General features: G+C 36.5%; 6 protein-coding genes across 7 annotated transcripts; 4 read left to right on the top strand and 2 right to left on the bottom strand.

The window, feature by feature from the left end:
• Positions 1–17: 17 nt before the first annotated feature.
• LOC116126286 (transmembrane protein 256 homolog) lies at positions 18–2,434 on the bottom strand. The gene is made up of 5 exons (XM_031411979.1): positions 2,302–2,434; positions 2,146–2,216; positions 1,960–2,040; positions 1,417–1,460; positions 18–363 (listed from the first exon to the last, which is right to left on the bottom strand). The coding sequence occupies exons 1-5, from the start codon at positions 2,339–2,341 to the stop codon at positions 264–266; spliced, it is 336 nt and encodes a 111-aa protein (XP_031267839.1). The 5' UTR covers positions 2,342–2,434; the 3' UTR covers positions 18–263.
• Positions 2,435–6,806: 4,372 nt separating this feature from the next.
• Positions 6,807–10,583, top strand: LOC116126362 (scarecrow-like transcription factor PAT1). Its single transcript, XM_031412061.1, has 3 exons — positions 6,807–7,102; positions 7,233–7,310; positions 8,706–10,583. The coding sequence occupies exon 3, from the start codon at positions 8,840–8,842 to the stop codon at positions 10,439–10,441; it is 1,602 nt and encodes a 533-aa protein (XP_031267921.1). The 5' UTR covers positions 6,807–7,102; positions 7,233–7,310; positions 8,706–8,839; the 3' UTR covers positions 10,442–10,583.
• A 442-nt stretch (positions 10,584–11,025) lies between these two features.
• LOC116126361 (WRKY transcription factor 1) lies at positions 11,026–14,567 on the bottom strand. Of its 2 annotated transcripts, none has more exons than XM_031412059.1 (5): positions 14,260–14,567; positions 12,529–13,214; positions 12,283–12,448; positions 12,039–12,194; positions 11,026–11,834 (listed from the first exon to the last, which is right to left on the bottom strand). In XM_031412059.1, the coding sequence occupies exons 2-5, from the start codon at positions 13,103–13,105 to the stop codon at positions 11,222–11,224; spliced, it is 1,512 nt and encodes a 503-aa protein (XP_031267919.1). In that variant the 5' UTR covers positions 13,106–13,214; positions 14,260–14,567; the 3' UTR covers positions 11,026–11,221. The 2 variants fall into 2 exon arrangements, with proteins under 2 accessions (XP_031267919.1, XP_031267920.1); XM_031412060.1 differs by having other exon boundaries at positions 14,296–14,567.
• A 279-nt stretch (positions 14,568–14,846) lies between these two features.
• Positions 14,847–16,756, top strand: LOC116126377 (splicing factor ESS-2 homolog). The gene has a single exon (XM_031412083.1). The coding sequence runs from the start codon at positions 14,957–14,959 to the stop codon at positions 16,484–16,486; it is 1,530 nt and encodes a 509-aa protein (XP_031267943.1). The 5' UTR covers positions 14,847–14,956; the 3' UTR covers positions 16,487–16,756.
• Positions 16,757–18,435: 1,679 nt separating this feature from the next.
• On the top strand, positions 18,436–21,478 carry LOC116126300 (probable serine/threonine-protein kinase WNK11). Its single transcript, XM_031411997.1, has 3 exons — positions 18,436–18,573; positions 19,415–19,918; positions 20,509–21,478. The coding sequence occupies exons 2-3, from the start codon at positions 19,415–19,417 to the stop codon at positions 20,899–20,901; spliced, it is 897 nt and encodes a 298-aa protein (XP_031267857.1). The 5' UTR covers positions 18,436–18,573; the 3' UTR covers positions 20,902–21,478.
• Positions 21,479–22,443: 965 nt separating this feature from the next.
• LOC116126299 (BTB/POZ domain-containing protein At5g48130) lies at positions 22,444–25,275 on the top strand. The gene is made up of 4 exons (XM_031411996.1): positions 22,444–22,757; positions 22,855–22,924; positions 23,028–24,182; positions 24,410–25,275. The coding sequence occupies exons 1-4, from the start codon at positions 22,660–22,662 to the stop codon at positions 25,118–25,120; spliced, it is 2,034 nt and encodes a 677-aa protein (XP_031267856.1). The 5' UTR covers positions 22,444–22,659; the 3' UTR covers positions 25,121–25,275.
• The last annotated feature ends 180 nt before the right edge of the window (positions 25,276–25,455 follow it).

Genomic DNA, 25,455 nt, shown 5'->3' with positions numbered 1-25,455 from the left:
AGAGTGAGACTGAGAACTTATTGGGATTACAGATAAATTAAAAATGAAATTACACAATAAGATTCCAAGATCTGCATACAACGGCAGGGCATTAAGTTACACATGATGGCGCTGTTAACACAAATGTGTATTGAAATTTACATTTTTAATTATAAACCAAGCCTAGGCTTGGCATATACGAGAAGAGATTCCTTCAGCAAAATGTTTTATTCCGATGCATAGACAATGAAGATATAGTGCAGTAACACAAGTTATGCAAATCCTTAGAAAAGCAAGCTTGCCCAAGCAGCAATAAATGCAAAGCCACCAAAAGGTGCAAGCGTAGAGTACTTCCTGTCCTCCAGTAAAGCCACAGTATAGCACCTAAATAATTCGAGAAAACTTTTTTCAACTTTCCGGAATTCAATCATACAAATGAAGCATAAACAAAGGAGAGGCAAGATTGTTTGCTAAAAGTAGAGTGTCAGAGTGTCAGGCAACCATTTCTGTAATTACAGTACCGTACCTTCAGATGAGGAATTATGACTGAGAAACAAGAAAAGATGATTTATCATAGAAAAGGATCAAAATGGAAAAATAGGTTCTAACTGCATTCAGAACTATCTTTTCTTTATCATCAATGCAGATTGTTTGGTGTTTCTTGTCTAAGAGAGAGAGAGAGAGAGAGAGAGGAATACGCTAGACCGATAACCTCGATATCCAATCCGAATGATCACTAAAAATAACCTAGACAAGTTCTACTCAATGTGTCCTTGCCATCTGCTTCTCCATAATATACTGAGAGAACTTCGTCCTCACCCTCTTTCAAGTATGCCTTGTAGAAGAGGAGATAAGAGTCCCATGGCAACTAAGCACTGAGTATAACATCACTACCACATTTCATCGACAATTTTAATAGATAAATAATAAAATAAGACATCAGAATTATGCAAATTAATCAAATATAATAAATAACTCATTCCTTTATTCGAAATATAGCTAGGTAAAATATATATGAAAACCCTTTAAAACTCTTAGACATAAACATATAGTAGCCAATGATGGTGTGCAGTCTGATGTATAACCAATTAGACTCATAATGTATCAGTATGTAACAAAACTAATTGAAATTTAACCACTTATCACTTCAACCTAATTATATTCGGACACTTCATCAGCCATCAGTCTCTCATACTTATTATATTACAAAATTCAGCTATATATTATCCAACACATTTGAATATCTTTTGCATGCTAAACAAACATGGAGAGTAAATTAATAAATGAATAAAACCTATACAAATGTAAATTTCAAAGCACCTAAGCTCACTTTCAACAAAGTTTTGCATTCAAACGAAGCATCAATGAAGTATAAATTTCAAATAAATCCAATATAATCTACCAAATATGTGAACATAAAAAGCATTGATCACTTACGTCCCAGAGAATGCGATAATACCAGTAGTCAAAAGGCCTCCAAACTGGCACAAAAGACAAGCCAAAAGTCAAAGATACTTCTGTTGGTGTTATTGCCAAAAACTAATAATTTCTCCATTTTGTCATAAATTTTCAAAGATAATCAGCACGCATTACTTAAAAAGTTATACAACTGTAATCAAAGAAGCTAGACTTGGCATAGGTAATTAGGTATCTTGATCTCACTTTAGACTATTCATGCTTTCTCAATAACTTTCACTAAACAGTTATAGGAGACTCTCCCTAAAAAATAATTTGCATCATACAACCACCAAATTACTTTTAGTAAGCTTCATGAGTCTAATCAAATTCATGAAGAAAATTATGCTACCAAATACTTAGAATACAGATAATACTACTCTCAACAAGACGTTGGCCAAGTTTTGTATATCAACTGATATGACACCAAATTGGTACTGACATGTCACTTATCATCAACTTCAATTTATTCAAGGGACACGACACATAAATTCAAAGCATTGTTTGGTTAATGTAAACACTTACAATGTTAGGATGTTTGGTGATAGGTGCAGCAAGAATAGCAGCAGTGTGAACCAAATGATATAGAGAAGCTGTTTGCCAAACCTACATTTGTAATAAATTGCAACAGACAAATACATCAAATTGAGTTCAAGCATAAAATAAATAGGATGAAAATACTAGAAACGAACTGAAATGGAGAAAAAATACCTCTTTGTAAGTGGGGTTTTTGGGCTTGAAGACATGAGCACCATATGTGCCTAACCCAAGTGCTGCTACACCTGTTTTCACACAAAATCACAATCTGGGTATTACCAAATCAATCCATAAAAATGTGAAAAACATGAAATAAACTAATATTAATACCTGATACAGCAGCGATTTTGTGCCAGAGTTTAGGATCCATTATTCTTCTTCTTTGCTCTCTGTATTTCCCCAGTTTCAGTCTTTGACAAACTACGTTATAAATGAGATATTTATCAATTCGTCTAAAAATGATGTTAAATTTTTTAGGGGTGAGCCTTGAAAAGCAATTATGGGTCAGAAAGGCCTCAGCCCACAAGTCACACTCTCTTGGAATATACCATTGGGTTTTAATATAAAGAGGCTTATGAATGGAAAAGTTTCTTAACGTGTGTTTAGAAGAGAAAAAATTGGCCCAGCTATTTATATGGGTGTGAAGCAGTAACCAAATATGCACGAGAGAGAGATCATTGTTTAGGATGTTGAAATCACATTCAAAGTGTGCCGTGAATCTTTCTGACGCATAACATAATGTTTAGTACATATAAACGTTGTATTTGTGAATGGTAGATGAGTTTAACATTAGATTCATATGCATTTTATGTCTAAATCATTTTGATTTGTTTTACATTTTTGTAAAGTGAACTGTTTTCTAGCAGGAAAAAAGCTAAGAAAATAATTCCGATGACTCGAATAGAACAAAATAGAATTCAAATTCTATAGTTAACCAAACTCTTATTCCGCGTGAGGTGGCATCCATGTTCCATGGTCATGAAATCTGTTAATTTTCTTGGTATCTATGTCTAGCCCTCTAAAAAAGAAAGTATGATCTTTTATTAGTTTATAAAGAAAGTTGAAACTAAGACCAGGTGGGCGATGAGAGGGTTTCATTTTTCTTAGAAAGACCAATTCCACGTTCAACCAATCACATTAAGTCTCATCATTGACTTAAAATATACATGGATTACAGGTTAATCAAAGGCTTAACGTAATGCTTTATGTTCTCAGTCAACTTAAGGACTTCCCCTTTATCTTCTTTAATGGTATGGTCCTAGAAATATACAACCCAGAATATTTAGTCCATCATTGTATTAATTAGATAAATATTCTTGTGGAGCGTCCAAAGAACGTATTATATTCCTGGAAACTTTAATAGTCTCAAGTGACAGAGAGACATGTCAGTTCAAAGCAGGCATGCTAACATGATATTCTGTATATAAGCGTGCCCATTAATGATTAAACCATTATACTAGTACTCTACCCACCCACCATTACTCTGCCTTCCAAGAAATATCAATAACATAGCTAAGAAAATTTCCCATTTTGACAATTATAGATATTTATTTTTCCTTTTTCACATTGATAATAATAAGAACATACAATTGTGATTAATAATTTTTAAAAGAAAATACATGTGCGGTAAATTTTTACTAGAGAAATATACTAATGATTTGACGCGGCACACCCGGCTCACTCGGAAATGATTTGAAAAGCTAACGTGATTGAAGGAATGAATTTCCTAACGTTGTCTCGATTTAGACGAAGAGAAGAAGATACAGGTGTTACAGAGGGGACCCATTTGAGACCAAAAGTCATATGAGACCCAAAATGCAAATGAGAATGGGTAGTTAGGACCCAGTTGAAGGTTACAACTTACTACATTGTGAATATTAAGACAAAACCTGTAGATGCAAAGGCAGAAAGTTAACAGAGACAATCTTCCCAAAGCCCAAACATGGTCGGCTACTAGGACAATGAAATGTGTAGGTAAAGTCAACAACTCTCATTACAGCTTTGCTGTTCTGTCCATTCTGGTTCATAGAAGTTTGTAAATCTTTGAAAATTTGGTACCTGGAATTGATGTAAATTCCATGCGCCAATTAATTTATGGGTCCAATTACATACCTCACCTTTTTCGGGGCTTTGGTTAGGGGACAACACCCAGCCTTGACTACTTTCATTCCCTCTTGATATAATTTGCCAATTCAACCCTCTCATTTCTTAGTTTGGAGTGCATAACTTACAATTTAATCTTACAGGTTTTTTTTCACAATTTCAACATAATAATTCACAATTAATCAGCTTATAATGGGTCTTGTCTATCCAATAATACGTTCCGTCTTCCCAATTATAAGCTGTCATATCAAAGTTGTAAAAGAAAATTTGTAAGATTGAGTTATGAGCCAATCTTTATTAGTCAATTTATTTACCTTCATAAAGTTTATGATATCTACATTTGACATGCAGTGTTCATAGCATTCAAACAAAGAGATTAGTTATGTTATTAGTCGGTTAATATAAGTCGTTAAAAGGATAAAAGTAAAATTTGCATGAGGGGCTTACATGTTAGGAGTAGATTAAGCATATATCCTTATAGAATCCTATAAAGAATTGATGCTAAGCACGAGAGAATTAAATTAATGTTCTTTCTTGCACTCCATCTTGATTATTCTCTTTTTAGTATGATTGAGAGGTTGTCGGTTCTCTTCCCTTGGCACACTACACTTTTTGTACTAGTTTAATTTTGTTGTTGTGATTGTGACTTTTTAAGTTGTCGCAATTGATAAACAAAAGCAAAAAAGAGTTAGATTAGATGATGGTGGCGATTTCATTTGATTCAATCTTATATATTTGGCTTAAAGTTACATCAAGTTAAAGAAGGCCCATTTAAGTATAGCGACAAGCACAATATGCCAAATTCGGGTATGGGAAAAGGGCTATTGAAGATAAGTGTGTGGGCCATTTGGTACACTCACTTTGAAGGACACAAAGAAGAAACAAGATTCCATTTATTTTTTTATTTTTTGAGATTGAATTTGATTCCAAAGCATGTTTGGGAAGAGAACAACTAGGAGGTCTTCATCATCCCCTAAAGGATGCCTGTATCTTATTATAAATGGAGGTAGAGTCACACACACTTTCAATATTTTTTAAGTTTATAAATATGGTCATATACCAATTTTGGGTAGACATCGTGTGACTTGTTAGGAAACATATTAATGCTCTTCATTTGTTTAAGGTTTCTATCAATCCAATGTAATGTAATAATCTCAACTCATATAGTGTGAAGATCAGTTGTAACCAAAAGAGGAATATGATTATGATTATAATAATAATCTCCTCGATAAACATGATTAATAATATATAATTAAGATGACGATAAAAGAGTTGAAAGAATAAGATTTAGATTAGATTCTAAAGACAAAGAGGGGTTGAAACTCAACTTACAATTAAAATAATATAAAAAAGTGGTGCATGTTAGCTGAAGTGGAAGGCACTACTTCCTACGTCATTTATATGCCTTTTTTAAGTTGTAACGTTAGTGTCTTTCTACGGCTCTGATTCAATCATGTGGTTCCCACCCCACTTCTTTGTTTTCTTTCCCAACATTACCCCTTTCATTTCGTGTTACTTTGTTCAAATTAAAGCGGTTTATGATCACAATTAAGTGAAAATTTTAGATTGTTAACAATTATGATATCGATTCTCGTGTACTGCATGCGTGCGGTTATGGCTGTTCTTATATAATGGAATTCCCATGTGGGGTGACACTAGTAAGATTATGTGCAATAATTTAATCATCAATTAATTGTTAATTAGTGAGCATTGATCTTTGTACCCTGCAAAAGATGTATGACATTATTATGGTTCTGTTTGTTTATTATTTTAAGTGGATTTTTGAAAAAATTAAGTTGAGTTATTATTACACGTAGGACTTAAAAATTAACAAAAATATCTCTTATATTTATTAATTTAGCTAAACATCTCTTATAATAAAAAGTTTAAAAATTGACAAAAATACTTCACCCACCCATATTTGTTAGATTCCAGTCACCATCGCTGAAAGGTGGTCGAAATCTGTCGTAATGGCGTACGAATTGCTAGTCTGGCCGATCGTGTGTTGATATAACATTTTTCGGCCAAAAAATGCCAGATCTACGACCAGATCTTGTCGTTGATGGCCAAATATGGTCGTCAACGACGGCCATATCTTGACCGTCATTGACGGTTCCGATCAGAGCCATGGTGGATCTGGTTGAAAAATGCTGGATTTGTGCACTATCAGCCAGATTCAACCGGTAGTGTGCCATTACGTCAGATTTCGACTATCTTCTAGCGGTGGTTGTAGGAATCTAGCAAATGTGGGTGAATGTGGGTATTTTTGTTATTTTCTAAACTTTTTTTGGTTGAGCGTGTTTAGTTATTTTTTATTTTATTCAGGGACGTTTGAGCTCATTTGTGCATATCTCAACTAATCCTGTGGATCTATTGAACATCTTAAAAATCTAAATGATCAAGTAAGCTATAATGTTATTAAAGTAGGTTAGCTCAAGGTTTAAACCAAAAAATTCAAGAAAGTGACGAAACCTCCTTTTATTATCAAGCCAAGTAGCCAAGGTTATTTTAGATTGTTCGTGTCTCTTCCACTAATATAATAAACGTCCCTTCAGCTTCAAGCCAACTCAAACTTTTCCCTCTAATTAACAAGCAAACTTCGGTCCACCATTAGCATGTATTATTGGTGAGAAATAATAAAAAGTGCCAATCTACTAGTATTACACTAGTAGTTGTTAGTTGTATACTCCCAAAGGGTCAATTAATTGATTTAACTAATTGAGTGTTAAAATAAATCTCAATTAAGTGAATGAAAACAACACAATATAAAGAATGAATAAAAATTGATAAATTTAAGGTTGAAGATGAATTGTGTTGACGGCTTGTTTGAGTGGCAGCAGTGTAGTTTCAACGTAATTACAGGGTTTTTGCTGAACCAGTAATTTTTATAACACTTGCATATGTAAGCTTAAGAGAATAGAGATCACTTTCTATGCGTGTCTTGTTTTCCTTCTCTCTTTCTTACTCAACTGGCTTTTTAGTTTCTTCAAGTGAACTACCAATATGGAGATTCCTTAAAACAAAGCGGGTATGTGTAATAACTAATAAATGGCTTGATGTCGAAACAGATATTATTCTTTACTCTTCTTGTTGTCTTTCTTCTTAAATTCTTTGCTTTTTCTTCAAACTGTTGGTGTGATAATCTGTTACTTTCACAGCGAAGTATGAGCTCAAGTTTCAGTTTCCACAGATGACAGAGTTTTACTGCAAGTGGGATGACGATGAATCACTGAAAGGTTTTTTTTTTCTTAAATCTTTTTGTTGGTTGGTTTATGAGTTGTATACCTTATGATGTCAACTAGAGAAGATTGAGTTTTGGCTTGAAATGGCCACTGGCTTTCATTTGCAATGTCAGTGTTCCTCGTTTTGCTTGAAGTTGATATGTGATGTTCAATACGAGAAATCAAATGGTTACAGTTTTTTGTTTGTTTGTTAACTGTTGTGTTTGTGAACTGGGATTTTTCTACTTTTGGAGATTATTGCTGGTTTGGTGAAACAGCTATGGCCTTTCTATGAGTTTTGATAATCACCTTCTTCATCCCACGCCCTATCTTTCTCCTTTTTCTAATTGCTTGTTAAAATTGTTCCTCATGAATTAGACGTTACTTGTTGAATCTCAATGGGGCAAGAATCATCAAGAAATAGGCTGGAATTAGGCTTTTGATTTGCCCGGTTTCTGTTTCAAATTGCGTAGCTATTATGAGTTTTCTCCCTTTCTGGCTGTTAGAACTAAAATAATGTGACGTATCAGGAAGGTAGATTTATTCAATTTGGTCACACATCGCTTGTCAACCTCTAGCAACCTATGGTGAATAACAGAAGAGAAGACAGTGCCAATTTACTTTGATTAAAGTCGAAAATTTTCTACATATACAAACTTCTGTGTGTGTATGTGTGTAATCATTTGCATATTGTGACGAGAATATACTTTGATTTTTAGAGGATGAGATAATTTAAGGATAATTTAATGATATATTTAGGCAAATTGAGAAGAGGGAGTGTGAAGTGATAGAGAAGATATTTAAGGAATTACAATCTAGTTGAGCTGTGAATGCAAGGATCCTGTATTTCTCTCTGTTTCACTAGGTTTCAGATCCGTATGCTTTGCTATACAGTTACAGAAGAGGAAATGTTTGATTTGCTATTTTAAACTTCAAGACTGCAAAAGCAGTGCCATATGCGAGACATTTATAGAACTGTTTGTTTTCTTATGGGTCTTTACTTTTCCTCTTACCAGTAATTAATTATGTCTAAGTTCTATTTCTGGTTTTATTTTCAAAGAACTTTTCCCCTTTTGAAATGCAACTACTTCCTGAAAAGGGTTGAGAGAGATCTTACTGCTGAATAAGAAGTAGTTTTATCCAATTATATGGCATGTACGCAGACCAGGTGGCTTACAATAATGTTTTCTGACTACTTTCTGGATTAGTCTGATATGGAGAATGGACCACCAACAAAACATTTAATACCTTGTCTCTAATTAATGATAAACTCAAATTTAATCAATTATGCGAGATTTCAGTTTCATGCTCATGTATAAAATGCTGCCATAAAGCTTGTGAACTGCGATTTTCATTCACTCCTCCAATCTTCACTGTCTAATTGCATTGATATAAAAGCTCTTTTTGCAGACTTTGTTGGTTGTGGTGTGATGCTGAAATTTTTCAGAACTTATACAAAGGATTAGATGCTGTTTCATTGTAATTAAAGGGCCAGGTAGACTGGTTTTTAAATACACGCATCAGAGCAGCACGGAAATCAAAGCATGTCCAGCAGATCATACTACCAACCAATTCAAGAGGTTGAGCCATACTACTTGCCCCAGTTCCAAACTATAGACCACCACCTTCGATATGGTGACGGCAGCAAAGGAACCCTCTTCTCCGTTCAGAATTCTTATGAACAGTACTGCACTCTGGAATCATCTTCAGGCAATAGTAGTTACCCTATATATAACTCCCCATCAATTGTCACTTTCTCATCCAATGGAAGCCCAATGTCACAGCCAGAGTCTCAGTCATGCCCCCTCGATCTGCACCATTCCCCTGACAATACCTATGGCTCTCCTATGAGTGGATCATGCATAACAAATGATGCAAGTGATTTCATGCAGAAGCTGAGAGAACTGGAAACTGTAATGTTGGGACCAGATAGTGACAGCATCGATAGTACCTTTCAAAATGGCACCTACATGGACTCACCGGAGATGGACAGTGGGAGACAAATACTGGGGGCTATCTCTCGAGGGGACTTGAAACAGGTCCTTATTGCCTGTGCAAAAGCTGTATCAGATAATGACTTGTTGATGGCACCCTGGTTGATGCATGAATTACGTAAAATGGTGTCAGTTTCTGGTGAGCCAATCCAGAGGCTGGGAGCATATATGTTGGAGGGGCTTGTTGCCCGGCTGAACTCCACAGGGAGTTCAATTTACAAAGCTTTGAGATGCAAGGAACCAGCAAGCGCTGATCTTTTTTCCTACATGCTCATCCTATATGAGGTTTGCCCCTACTTCAAATTTGGATACATGTCTGCTAATGGAGCCATTGCAGAAGCTATGAAGGATGAAGATCGAGTTCATATCATTGACTTTCAAATAGCTCAGGGGAGTCAATGGTTCACTCTTATCCAGGCATTTGCAGCTAGGCCGGGTGGACCACCCCACATACGTATTACAGGTATTGATGATAATACATCAGCTTATGCACGTGGAGGAGGACTGAATATAGTGGGAAACAGGCTCTCTAGGCTTGCCAAGGAATTTAAGGTGCCATTTGAGTTCCATGCTGCAGACGTCTCTGGTTATGATGTTGAGCTAGAGCATCTTGGGGTTCGACCAGGGGAGGCTGTGGCTGTGAATTTTGCATTCATGCTGCACCACATGCCCGATGAGAGTGTGACAACTGAGAATTATCGGGACCGGCTACTGATGCTAGTTAAGAAGCTATCCCCGAAGGTGGTCACCCTTGTTGAGCAGGAATCTAACACAAATACTGCTGCATTCTACCCACGGTTCCTTGAAGCACTGGACTATTATACAGCTATGTTTGAATCAATTGATGTGACCCTCTCAAGGGATCAGAAGGAGCGCATTAATGTTGAACAGCATTGTCTAGCAAGGGATGTTGTTAACATAATAGCATGTGAAGGACCTGAGAGAGTAGAGCGTCATGAACTTCTTGGGAAGTGGAGACTGCGGTTCACAATGGCAGGGTTTCGCCCATATCCTTTAAGCTCTGTGGTTAACTCCACAATTAAGACACTGCTAGAGAACTACTGTGATAGATATAGGCTTCAAGAGAAAGATGGGACTCTGTTTCTTGGTTGGATGAATAGAGATTTAATTGCATCTAGCGCATGGAAGTGAAAACTAAAAACCATTTGATGACCAGGGCTTAAGCTGAGGTTTTTCTGGTCTGCTCTTGTAGCTAATGGCTTTCCTATAAAAAAAGTGTCTTAGCTCTGTACTCTCTACATATTATCAAAGTTAGCCATTTTCTTTCAGACCATTTAATGCTTTGGAATCATTGGTGTAATGGTTATCCTAGCACAGATGATCAAGGATGCGTAGTTGTTGTTAATCAAGTCATTGGGTTTTCTAAGGTTGAATCTCGGTTTAGGAATACAATCTTTAGTAATCGTAGCATTATTAATGAAGAAATGCTTTAAAGTTGGTTTCGATTCACATTATCAATTAGCTATTTTCCCAGCACATCAAATCTTTTGCCACTACGTTGCCATCTAACAATTAAATCTTCATCCATTCCAATGATATTATCGAATTTCACCATTATGTGAACCTGATTTAATTTGATATAAGGTATTGCAAGATTAGAATGGTGGCTTACCGTACAAGATGATGGAATTAAGACATCAAAGGAAAAGAAAATGATCACAATACTGCTTTTAGCTAGCAACTAAGATTAATTAAAATATTTATACATTAAATACTTCTAACAATAAGGAAATCTACATCTTGATATTACGAAAATCTACATCTTGATATTTTGTATTTATCTTACTCATTACAATAGTTTTACACACTTAATGGTATTCACCCAATCTTACATATCTCGAATAGTGTAATAATCTATGTTAATTAAAATCACCATTTGGGTACATTATTAATTGAACCGCCGACTTGGGTTCAGCTTCTAACAAGCTCTGGTTCTGGTTTTGGTGTTTGTTCCTTCTCACTAAATTTATTCTCAGGGCATGGAGTTACATGAACAACCGTATCATGGGAAGCAGTGCCAATTTGTTCTGATTTAGCCTCCGACTCATCATCTACTCGGTCATTTGACAATGAACCTCCGTGATGTGAACTAACATGATTGACTTCATGCCCAACATGACTTTCTCCAATGACTTCCGACTCGCAATTCTCTTGCTTATCTGACTTGATTTCAGGACCCAATTTAGATCCATCAACCATCTCCAAGCCACCATCAGCAGTTACTTCAGATTTTGTTCTTGACTCAACATTTAGTTGCTCATTCGACTTGCTCTGATCTAAACTAGAATCGACAACCCTATCTGGGCAGACAGCATCATTTTTTTCTAATTTTGTCTGAGACTCGCTATCACAAGTTGTTGCTTGAACATTTGGGCCTACTATGTTATGAGTAACAGTCCTTGACGGCGGGGCATCATGGTTATGCTGTCCCTCATAAGTTGTGATAACCATTTTTGGATTGTGAGATGCCCTTTCTACATGTTTCTTCACCGGGCATCCAGAACTTGAGCACCTGTAGTAATTCCTACATAACATGACAGTAGAGAGAAGAGAGGGTAAGGGTAAAACTCAACTAAATGATATTATCTGGGGTACCAGACACTAATGTGAAGGTAGATTTTGGCAGAAAGCATCAAGTCATATGCATCAATTGCTGCCTCCATGCAACGTCAGTGAATTACATAGAAGTGATTGTCGCTACATATACACATTAAAAATAAAGTATTACCTTGGATTTGGATTGCCTTTCACTAGTTTCTGTCCATATTTACGCCAGCGGAACCCATCATTCAAAATATCAACATCACTAAAAGTTTGAACAACACGTTGGTCACCAATTGGTTTATCCACTGGAATTGGACTAGTATCAAGATTGTCCTTTTTCCTGTTAATAATTTTTGAATCATAATAAAAAATCAGCTCAAGGATCCACAAGGACAAAAGATATTTAAATAGCTAGAGAACTAACATACCGGCGCTTTGATCCCGGTCTATCATCATTATCAACTTCATCTTTAGTCCTGTTTGATTGCAAAAGTGTATTTTTCAAATCATCACTTACTGCAACCACTGAACGACAAGGATTATCTGCAGGCTCAATCCGATGAGGTCTTTGGCCATGTGCTTCAGATGACTTGTCTTCAAATATGAGGTAATAAAATAATCAAGAATTTAACAAAAGACTAAATTAGGCATTAATAATTAAGAGTGTTTCTTACCTTTGGCAACATTTGAAGAAGAATCATCTGGTCTCTCTTCAACAATTGTCACAACAAGTCCCACAGCTTGTGGAAGGTTTGGAACCTTTGGATGATCATGCTGACCAAAGTAAATAGTGTCTGTAATCTTCCCATCATGGGTACAATCCAATTGCTTTTTAACTTGGCACTTAGGATATGTACATTTGTAATAGCTTCGAATGAATTCATTTGCTCTAACAAATTTTTGCCCATACTTTCGCCAATTATATCCATCCTCTGACACTTTCTCACGTATTATAGAAGGAGTATTCCCTTCCACACCAGATTGTGATGCATGGAGGATCTCAGTAGTCTCTGATGCTTTCTCAGAAACGCTTCCTTCTTGATCTGATTGCAGTAAATGACTGGTACTAGAATTCAGTGATTCTTTCTTTGGTGTCACTGAGGGACTGCTACCCTCCTGAACAGATTGCAATGCATTAGTTCCACTCAAAGGGATCTGTTGCAATGCATGATTTCCACTGTCAGAGATCTGTCCATGCGGCGATTTTTCAGAGGCTACTTCATGCAGTACACCCTCTCCTGGGGAAACCATGGCAACTTGTGGATTTGTATGTCAGTAAGAAAACTATTCAGATAGACCCAAGGTGTTGCTTGTGAATTCACACTGGAAAAGCATAAAGACCAAGTCTGCAGATTCAAACCTGTTAAAGAAAAAGGCAGAAACAAAAAGAAAAAGATCCATTCAGATCATTGTTCATTCTTACTAAAACCAGCTACTCAAATTTGAGCCAGGACTTACTATGAACACAATGCTTAAGATTACTTCTAACACAAACCAGTGAAGCAAAGTCAACCTACTACTATACTCATTTATGGCTCATACAATTAAAAAGGTACATTTTAGCCAAATAATAATAATAATGATAATTGTCACTCTGGAATAAAACATTTGAATTCCTGTTCTGGGTCAGCCCAGGATAAACTTGACAAGAATTTATTAATAGATCAATAATACATCAAACAAGATTATAATAAAGCAGCTGTAAAGAGTAATATATGTAGTAAAACTTAATTTATCATGGCCAATAATATCATCACGAGACACAATGCTCAGATATAATATACTAGATTTGTCCATCAAATTAAGCTTCTGAAATGCCTTTTGCCTTACTCCAGTTTTCAAATGTCTACCAATTAAATCAATTACTTGTCATGTCTTTGGAAGCGTTTCCTAGAGAGCACTTTTGCGTAAAAACGCAGCACATGAAAGTATTTAAGGGAATGGAATCCATTCTTTCCTGATTTTCAAAAAGATAGATATTGACAGCAACTATTAAACTCAACTCCAATTTCAAAGCTCTTACCCCATGCTAGAAAATCCAAGTATAAAAACAATTCCAGAACGCAAAACAAACAATGTCCAATTCAGACTCGACATCATTACAAAGGTTAAATCTTCAATTATCATAACAACAACATGACATAAAGTAAAAATTCAATACAACGTTCAATTGTCAAAAATAGTGTGAATCAAAAAGTCAAACTTTGTGAATTCTATAATTTACTCGCACTTTCTCAACAACCAAACAGAGCCTAAGCCAACTAAAAGCTCAAATTCTGCATAAATATCATCGAAAAAGAGTAAAATTAAAAAAATTAACACCAGTAATCATATAATTCAATTAGGCATAATAAAAAAAACAGCTAAAATTCATCCAATATATATATATATATATATTCAAGTACCAGCTTTAGTTTCGAGTTGAAAGATAACAGCACAACCCTAGCAAAATTATGATCATGTGCTCCAATTACACGTATAAGCGTTGACTAATTGACTCGATCTCAGCCGCAGATCTCGCCGGCTTGAGATTCGAGCGGCGAGTCAACGTAAAGGACTTGTTTTTATTTAGTTAATTGTAGTGAGGGGAAGAGAGGATTTGAAGTTACAAAGGCTAATCCATAAACGTACTTGAAGAAGAAGAGAAACGACAGGAAATAATTTGCTGTGGGGAGGAACAGTAAAGGAATCTATGGTTTCCTTAAGGACTAGATTCGATCATTTTCGTTTATTCTCCTTAAATATGAGCCGTGGGTTTCCCTTCGGACCGTTATTGGGCTCAATGACCTGATCATTTGTGTTAGAAAAGGATTTATGGGCCGCTTGCAAGGGCCCAAAATAAAAGGACAACAAATGAAATAACACACACTTAAACATAGCGACACCGCTGCAAACTCCAATTCTTTTACGAATATTCAATCACACGATTCACACCGACTCAAAGGAAGCGAAACGACAGCGCATGATATTGTGCTAAGCAGTTAATAGCGAGTTTTTGTTTCTGTCCGTGTCCAAAAAATTCTCAACAACCCATATCAATTTCTTGGCTGAACTCTGAACGACAAACCCTAACCCTATCCTAAATTTCACAACAGCGAAACGATGCTACTTTCTCCCGGCCACTCTCCGCGCGACATCTCGTCACCATCGCCATCTTCATATTCTGAAAGTAATCTACAAAGCGTCAGCAATTCCTCTTCAGCTACTCCGAAAGTTCCACCAGGTAAACGACCCAAAGTACTTGATGAAGACACGTATGTCACGGCGATCGAGAGTATCATTGAGCGCGACTACTTCCCCGATTTATCTAAGCTTCGTGACCGGTACGAATGGCTACAGGCGACCAGAACCGGTGACCCGATCCAGATACGAGACGCCCAGTTGAAGATCATAGAACGTCGCAATAAAGGGGTAATTAGTCTAAGCTCCGAGGCAAAATCTGAATCACGAACACAAACACCTGGTTCTACTTTTATGCGAAATTTTACTCCTTTTGACGAATTTAATGTTAATGTTAGAACTCCGAAAATTGGGGAGGAATTATCCGGTGAGGGAGAGTCTAGGGATGATAATTGTGAGGTTGATGTGTCGTTAAAGTTAGATGATTTTTTGAGAAGGTATACGAGTGAAGATAATGATAGTTTTTCGAAACTTTTAGGGAAAGTTAATAGGAAGAGAAAAGATAGATATGATTTTTTATTAGAAGGTGAGAAGGCGGATAATAATTTGATTGAGGATGTTAAGCGGGATCGAATTACAGATGGATATGGTACGTCAGATCAACCACCAAGTACTTTAGAAGGGTGGAAGTATACGGCCAAGAATTTGTTGATGTACCATCCATCTGACCGAGGTGAGGCCCCATTGACTGAGGAAGAACGGGCTGTGAGATTGAAGGGTTTAACTAAGGAAATTAATAAAACAAATACTCGTTTTCATGGTAAAATTATGGATTCTAGGCCAAAAGATGATGGTACAGTTGAAGTGCTTTATACTCCTGTTTCTGGGACTACTCCTGGGCCTGTGTATGATAGAGATGGGGATAAGACGAAGAAGTATGATTTAGAGGATATGAGGAAGACACCAAATAGGTTCTATGTGGAATCGGCAAAGAAAGCAGAGAATGGATATAGTTTTGTCAGGACGCCGTCACCAGCTCCAGGGGTTGATGAATCCCCATTCATTACATGGGGTGAGATTGAAGGGACACCATTGAGGTTGGATGATGAGGACACTCCTATTGATATTGGTGGTAGTGGTGAAGGGCCTCATTTTAAGATTCCTAGTGCACCTTCAAGAGATGTGAAGGCCCACGAGTTGTCAAGGGAAGCTTCAAGAAAGTTGAGGGAGAGGTCAAAGATGTTACATAAGCCACCGTTGTCATCTCCATATAGAGGGGGAAGTGCGAGTCCGAGTGCCAAGATGCTCTCTCCTGCCGCCCGGAAGTTCATGAGGAAAGCAATTGCCAAGTCTTCATCTTCTGTTGACGGTGCCCTTCGTGCCAGCTACCGAGGTTCAAGCCCTATGTTGGGTACCCCTAAAGGTGGAAGGAGTGTGTCAAGACTTGGTAGAGATGAGAGCATGAGTTCCCGGTCACCTTCTGTAAGGGAGGGTTCCAATCCTCCCTGGTAATATGGTTTTCACTTGTTGGTGCTGTTATGATAATTGCTTGAGTTTAAGCAATATTAAATGTAATTTCTGGAGTAATAATCCCTTTTTTTTTTTACGTGAATGGATGAGTGTATCATTCCAAACATCATATGTATCATAACCAAATCTTATTTCCAGGTTTCCAAATGCTAGTTCTTTGTTTCCTGTAAAAAAAAAAAAAATGCTAATTCTCTGTTGTTAGTGTGTTGTTTCATGATACTTGTAACTGGATATTTTTATTCTTTCCTTCTATCTTCTTCTTCTGAAAAGAAGGCACAATATATAGGATATTTTGTTGGCTGAGTCCCTACTTGTAGAGTTTTTTGCCCATTTTGCACCAATTCATATGAGAACAAATTTGTTGCCTGCTAAGAATGTTAGAATACAAGGAAATTGCATCTATTGTAAGGATCTTTTTTACTGGTTGCTAAATCTTTAACAACCATGCCGAATTTGAATCCTGTTTTTTTGGTTTGATTAACAATTGTAAGGTACTCGTTTGCACTATCTGTTAGTTTGAGGGCATACTCTTCTGCGCTACTGAATTGGATTAGTTTTATTTTTTTATTTTTTATTGTGCTTGTAAGTGCTTGGACTCCACCCAAGTTGTTTAGCTTTACTGTGCTTGCGCTGTCCAACCTATTAGAGCTTTACGAGGTTATAAGAAACATTTTGGGTGTAGAACTTTTGAGCGTTCTACTTAAAAGTAGAAAAATATGAATTTGAAGGTTAAGGGATTTGAAGTTTCTCGTCCTAGAAAATTATGAATTGGACGCTTAATCATAAACTGGGCATGGGGTTATTTTTGGTGCTACATTTGTATATGACAGGTTTAACAGCTAACATCTTATATTTTAGCTAAGTTGATGAGTAGTAGTCTAGAATCTAGATCAAGATGGCAGTTGTATTCTAGTCAGGTTGTAGTCACAGGTAGGATATTCTGGCTCTCACTTTGATTCATGGCAACAGAAACCTTTGCCCATCACTTTTGAGACCTTTTTACATCTCTGAAATCTAGCTAGACTGAACTCAAGACTTTTCTGAACCCTCAAGTGAAGGAAATCATGCGAAAAGTTTTTGGTATAAATATTCCCCTTTTCTTTCTTTATTTCTCTTTGGTTTTGCACTTTTACTCTTATTTAGTCTTTCCTTCTAACTTCTCAGGTAAAGGCTAGAGGTAATGTATCTTGCCAGGCACACATTGACAATCTTAGCCAGGTTCTGATCATCTGATGCATCTTCATCCGTGAAGACATTACATTTCTAAGTGATCCCAACTCTGAGTCAGGCACGGGTATCCCAAGAGTTTTCTGTACTGTAAAAGCTTGGTTCCTTGTTTGGAGACACTTTATATCACGAGTGTGCCTTCAATTTAACAATCACACGGGCATCGTACTGATCAGATCTCTACTTTAACTGCCCAGATTTTCATGTTTAGCGGCATTCCAGAATTTTATTCTAAGTGCATTGTATTATATACTATCGATACTGCATAATGAAAATATGTTTTTGGAAATAATTTCACTATAATTTGTTTATATTAATACTATTCTTTTACCTTACATTCTACTGTTTACAAATCGTCCTTTATGGAGGCTACAATTTCAAGAACAAATAAAAACACATATGGTTTATTATTTTAGTAATACAAAAACTATCTGATTATATTTAATTAAAATTAATTATGACATCACCCTTAAAGAAGAAAGGCCAAAAAAAAAAATCAGCTACCTGAAAGCTACTGATTGGCGAGCAGGCGCAGTCGTACACACTACACATGCTTCCAATCATAATGGAGGATTTGACGCGGCTAATGTCACGCTGTATTGTATTCTCATATGATCCACGTGCTGAATTCATAGCCGATAACAACGGTACCGTTTTAACAAACAGAATCTCATTTCGCGGCACCTATAAATACCCCCGTCTACTCCTCTCGTGTTCATTTCTTCTCAAAACAGACTTTTCGCTCTGAATTATCCAAACAAACTCAATTTCAACTCCAAAACCTCTTACGAACAACAAGGAGTAAAACGCTCCCTTTCGTTTCGTGGTTTCGCAATTTTAAGGTACTTCTTCGAACTATATCAAGTTGAATAAGAAATTAACTTTGGCTACGCTACGGATTACTCATTTGGTAGATGAATTCGATAGTTGAAATAGTTTATGCTGATTCCTTTATGCTAATTTTTTCTTCAATTGTTGTATATTCTCGGAATTTAAATTGCTTTTAATTTGTTTGATTGAGAATTTATTCCGTAAATGTTAATGATGTGCAATTGTCTCTGATCATCACAAGCTATCTTGTGGTGTGATTCGAGTTGATTCGACTTACAATGCCTTCGAAAGTGCTTTTTTATAAACATCTATGAAGTGCTTTTCCACAATTGTATTTACGTGATTTTTTGGATCTCAAAAAGCAATTTAGCTTTAGTAACATAAAATTAACACGACAACGCTTCTTCAAAACACACACTTAGTTGTGCTGATGTTTTGAAAATCAAAACACGCTTCATTTTATCCACCTTTTTTGCGGTTTCTTGTGCTATTTCCAGAATCGCGTTCCTTCCTGTGAAGATCTTCGAATTAAAACTAAAGTATGATAGTTTGAGCTCTAATATGATAAGAGCTTTTATATAATTTGACTCGTATTTCTAGATCTTTTATTCTAATAGAATATATCACTTGATTTTTGTTGTGAAAACATTCAGTCAAATTGATGATATTTTTGTTTAATATGAAAGATGTTAACATTTTTCAATTTTTTTCAATAAGAAATATGTGAATTTGCTGCGTCAAAGCTCAGATTCGGTGTTTTGTGGACTTCTTGAGATGTTAATTTTGTGTTAAAGACTTTTGAAGTATTGAGTTTTTGTTTTTCTGTTAGCATTTAATTTTTTCATCTTGAAGATGCCAGCTGCAGATATGAGTATGTCTGATAAAGATGGAGAGCCATTTGTGGAGGTTGATCCTACTGGTCGGTTTGGGCGGTACAGTGATCTTCTTGGTTCTGGTGCTGTGAAGAAGGTTTATAGGGCATTTGATCAGGAGGAAGGTATAGAGGTGGCCTGGAATCAGGTGCGGTTGAGTCATTTTAGTGAAGATCCAGTGTTCATCAATCGGCTTCACTCAGAAGTTCAGTTACTGAGAACATTGAAGAACAAGTATATCATTGTTTGTTACAGTGTTTGGTTGGATGATGAGCATAACACATTGAATTTTATCACTGAGGTGTGCACATCAGGAAACCTGAGAACTTACAGGAAGAAGCATCGCCATGTATCAATTAAGGCCTTGAAGAAGTGGTCAAAGCAGTTACTTGAAGGATTGGAGTATCTCCATACACATGAACCATGCATTATTCACCGCGATCTCAATTGCAGTAACATCTTCATCAATGGGAATGTTGGTCAGGTAATCTTTCTATTAATATAAGTACATCCTTATTTTTATGAGCATTGAAGATTATTTGTTTACTTTCAAGTTCATAGGTCTTATTCAGACAGCCATGGTTTTTCTTGTGTTCCTGGAGTTTAGTGTGATTTCTGTACGGCCACAATAACAGTATGACCATTAGTCAACTTCATGAGTCATTAGATAATTGGTTAGATGAAATTGTTTCTACGGTTTGTAGCTTAGGCTTCACTTAATAGATTAGAAGTGTATAATATAGCATTTGATAAGTAATAACAGATCCAGATATAAATGTACTGACAGTGTTGGGTGCGGGAGTAAGGTATTATGATTGGATGACTGTTGACCAAAACATGGGAAAACAAAGCTGGTATGCAATTTTGTCTCAGAAGCAGTACTATGGTATTAGAAATATGGTAAATGTGTTGCACCACTAACCATTATGGGTTGTTTTTTGATCCCATTCCAGGATCTGATTCTCCCTAACTTATACCAAACCTTGCATCCTGACCATTTGAAGTCTTTTGATATGCTCTTTACTAACCTTCTATGATTTGGTGAACCTGAAATATTATGACTTATCTGTACAGGTGAAAATTGGCGATCTGGGCCTTGCTGCAATAGTGGGGAGGAGCCATGTGGCGCATTCAATCATAGGGACACCAGAGTACATGGCACCTGAACTGTACGAGGAAGATTACACTGAGATGGTGGACATCTACTCTTTCGGCCTGTGCCTGCTTGAGATGGTGACAATGGAGATACCTTACAGCGAATGTGACAGCATTGCCAAGATATACAAAAAGGTGACATCTGGAGGTAAGCCCCAGGCGCTGAACAAGGTGAAAGATCCAGAAGTGAAGGCATTCATAGAGAAGTGTATTGCGAAGCCGAGAGCCAGACCATCAGCCTCGGAACTACTGAAGGACCCCTTCTTCTCTGAGCTGATTGATGATGATGATGAGACCAAGCCAACTACTTGATTACTCTTTCAAGTGAACATATTCTTAAAGAGTAAAGACTAAAACTAGCAAGCAGCTTTCTTTCCTAAACCTATACTACGTTTAGGCAGCAGGTTTCAAGTGTATGTTTCTGGCCTACTTAACTTTCTATCATTGGCATATAGTATGTGCAGCAATAGTAGATTGGTAGTATTATTGTCTCTGTTTACTGTTGTTGATATGGTAGTATTGTCTGTTGTTGATATGCAGTCATGATATTGGGTTAAAATGTAAATCACTTTCTGCTTATGGAAACGGTATTTCGTTCCTCTCAACTTGTCTTTGCTATTAAACGTATGTTTTGCAATTGTGAAGAGGAGGCATCATAGGAAGAAATTCAATGGGTTTACATTTACTTCAAATCCAAGCATTAGTAGTGTTTGATGTTGGAAAATGAATAAATAAACATATCTCTGCAGCTGTAAAGGAATGTATTGCTTGAGTTGTAAGCATATAAGCTGTAGTTCATATGTACACGCGAATTCCCATAGTGTGTAAATTAATGAAGATTAAAAAACCCACCCACCAGCGATTGTAACCAAAAAAAAAAAAAAAAAAATTACTAAAGTTTACATACATTCACGTGTACGTATGTACATGTGTATATAATAATAGGTTACAATTAGACAGACTGACAAGATACTATAAATTTTTCGTCATAAGTTATACCTTTTGAACAAGAAATCATATACTTAATACAACTCTTTCATCGGTCAAAGTAAAAAATTAGAACAGTCACATTAATACATAGGTAAATTCATAAGTCATTATTTTGTATATGTGAACAAGAGCATTATCTGATGTTGTTATTGCTTTAAACATATTATTATTTTAGATTTTATATTATAAATGGGTATCACTAAATTTGCTTCTTTTTTTGTTTGTCTCGTCTTACCAGTAACACGTACACTTCTCCACAAGTATATTATAATTGAGAGTGGAGTTTGTCAAAATAAGCTAAAAGTAAATTTAGGGATTGCAGTGTGTTGGTAGAAAGCAAGCAAAAACCTCTCCATTCAAAGCAAACCCCAATTTTCAGAAGCCGTGCCGTTCTGGGTGTTAGCAGCCTTCATCCGCACTTCATCTCCAACTTTCCCTTTTTTCTATTTATATTTTTCAATTTCTCATTCCCCAAAGTCCCATTTCTCTATGTACAACTCTTCTACCACACGCTATGTTCTTTTACACCATTGCAACCCCATGATCAAATTTACGATTGGTCCATAATGAAAATTTAGTAATTAATTAATAATTAAAAACCATCAAGATGTGAGTGTCACAATCTTATGTGTTCAACTAAGTTCAGCTCATCAGACGTTCATGTTATGGAATCCAATGCCCGAGTAGTAGTAGTAGCCCAAGAATTCAACTTCTCAGGACTCGAGGAACGTTTTCGAAGGCTTGAAAGTTGGATTTTGGGTACAACACTCGTGTGCATTTGACTTTGACTAGAAAATATAAACTTGATGCACGTGTGTTATGTAGACAAACTGATTAAACTACCTCTTTTTTCTCTCTTTCATTCTGCTTTGGTTTTCTGGATTCTAGAATCTCTAATACACCAATATTACTCTCTTTATTTCACTTATTGGGATAAGTTCCAAGCATTTACTCTCGTTTAAAGAGGGAAACCAAATGAGAAGCAATGTCTATACTTGCAGCATAATCAACTGTGATTAATTTCTAGTGTTTCTCTCTGAGTAATTTCTTCTTTTTTGAATACTTTCATGAGCTTTCGTAATGGAAGCTGTTAGCTCAAAAGATAATTCATCAGTGGCCTCAAGTCCCTTCTCTTCACCTAACATCAGCGCTCTGCTGAAGATTAAGATAGTTTCATGGTAAGATTATTGTTTCATGGTTCTGGCTTGTATATTTTTTGTTTCTTAGCATAACTTTGAATTTTTCTAAATAATGTTTATTGAATCTTTGTCTCAGGAGCCAAGAGACTGGTTTGCCTGTTTCTATACGAGTTCGAGTTGGCAACAGAACTTTCAACCTGCACAAGGTAAGATGAATTTCTATAGCAAAGAGAGAAAGAACTTAGACTCTTGTAAATTACTTTTATTTAGTTATCGAGAGTTTAATCCTGTTTCTTTGCAACTTTGCAGTACCCATTATTCTCAAAGAGCGGATACTTCAAGAAAAGATCACCGAATGAAACAAACGAGCATGAGTTACCTCAAGATTTTCCTGGAGGGCCAGAGACTTTTGAGATGATTGCATTATTCATCTATGGTTCATCCACATTGATTGACCCTTTTAATGTAGCAGCACTGAGATGTGCGGCAGAATTTCTTGAAATGACAGAAGAACACTGCTCTGGTAATCTCTGTGAGCGCTTCGATCTATATTTAAACCAAGTGGTTCTACAAAGTTGGGATGATACTCTTATTGTTCTTCAAAGATGCCAAACATTACTTCCCTGGGCTGAAGAGCTCTTAATTGTAAGCCGCTGCATCGAGTCCTTGGCCTTTATGGCCTGCATGGAGATTCTTGACCCAGAAAGGAGACGGGAGAAACCAGTTGTTACATTGGAGGCTTTGGTCAGTCAAGCCTGGTGCTGTGAAAGCTTGAAGGCAATTGTGAGCCAGGACCTGTGGATCAAAGATCTCATAGCTCTTCCATTTGGATTCTTCAGAAGGGTAATAGGATCCTTGACAAGGCAGGGAATGAAAGAAAAGTTTGTGAATCCCATCATTGTTTTCTATGCAAACAAATGGGTGCTCTCCAAGAAGACCCGCCAATTCTGGGAGAATTCAAATGAGAAAATTGGGGACAACACCACAAAAAGCAAAGGTTCAGAAATGTTACAAGGTATTCTAGATTTACTTCCTTCAGGAGAGAAGGCTAGCAGAACGATTCCCGTCGGATTCTACTTTGCATTGCTTTCTAGATCCCTAGAAATTGATTTGAGAAGTGACAGCAGGGTAAAGTTGCAAGAACAGATCGCCTTTCTTTTGCACTTTGCCCAAGTGGAGGATTTTCTCCTTCCAGAAACTGGGACAGAGTCAATTTCTTGCAGCAAGGAGTTGGCTATAATGGAGAGCATATTTTCAACATATGTCTCATTTAACATGGAGACACATCATACACCTTCAGCAAGCAACTCAATTGTCGCAGAATTATGGGATACATACCTCTGCCACATAACTTCAGACCCAAAAATGGGGCTTAAAAGATTCATGGAACTTGTTGAAACAGTTCCAGTATCCTGGAGACACAGCCATGATCAACTCTACAGGGCAATGAACATCTTTCTACAGGTAAGTTATTAGACTTCATCATAACTCAAAAGTTGCAAGATATAGTTCAAATTGGGCCAATTCTAAAAACAAATGCAACCATCTGTCAAAAACTGACCAATTTTAGGTTAAATCATAAATAAATCTGATTAATTTGACTAAAAACTCAAGTGTAAGTCAACTATTTCTTGTTTTAGAGCAGTTTAAAACTGACCTTTGACATAATTGTTTTTTATGATGTTCTTCAGGGTCACAAGCATATATCACAAGAAGAGAAGGGTTTTGTATGCAGATACCTCAATTGCCAAAAGCTATCACAAGAGGCATGCATTGAAGCGGTTCAAAATGATATGATGCCTCTTCGTTTAATCGTCCAGGCTCTTTTTGTTCAACAGCTAAACACACATCAGGCTTTCAAGGATTGCTCAGACTCGTTTAGGTACATGCATTATGGAGACTTCTCCGGGAGCTTACCAAGTACAAGATGTCCGAACTCCAAAACCCAAGATCAGGTAGAAAGCCCATTTACAGATGGAGCAGAGCCAGGCAGCAGACCTTTGAGCTTCCTGCTAACAAAAGATATTGCAATGCATACTTGTGAATTCTCAAGAAAGGATTATGAGTCTACAAGCTTCAGAATTCAAAACCTTGAACAAGAACTTATGTCCTTAAAGAGGAGCCTTCAATTGCAGAACATTTCAAAGAAAGCAGAAACAATTCCATCCAAACCACAGAATGCAAAATTCTCCGGTCTAGAAAGTCGATCATTGAGCAAGAAGAGGAACCACCCCCTTGGGCAAGTAACGGGTTGCATTGGATCTGTGAATTTTTCTTCACAGAGAAAATATGCTAGTAGGCTACTGAGGGTTTTTCGTCGGATCACTTTGTTTGGAAGCAGAAAACCAAAGAGAAAGCCAGGTGCATCTGGTGTATGGTCCAAATCAAATCAATCTAGCTGAATAAATAGGCGTGAAACTGAAATGTACTCAAACCAGGCAGAATGGTTTTGGGAAAAATCACAAAGACAATATAATCAATTGCTCTTTCAAGTTGAGTAAAATTTCTGCATTTATAAAGAAAAATCTGCTTCCTTAAAATTTGTGCATAAAAAATCTGAACTTATGCCTAGCAGCGCTCATCATAATAAAACCATTACATGAGCTACCGGAAGTATCCGAGACAAGCTTCTGGTGGCATTAATGACCATTCAATCCACATTACTTACCTTCAGAGTAAATGGGATTTATACCATATATGATTAATATAATTTCAACATCTTTAGAAAGGTCTTTCA

This window comes from Pistacia vera, unplaced genomic scaffold (genome assembly GCF_008641045.1).
Source record: "Pistacia vera cultivar Batoury unplaced genomic scaffold, PisVer_v2 Contig179, whole genome shotgun sequence".
In the NCBI taxonomy this organism is placed as follows: domain Eukaryota; kingdom Viridiplantae; phylum Streptophyta; class Magnoliopsida; order Sapindales; family Anacardiaceae; genus Pistacia; species Pistacia vera.
The sequence above is the reverse complement of the archived record's forward strand: the minus strand, read 5'-3'. Positions and strand labels throughout refer to the sequence as shown.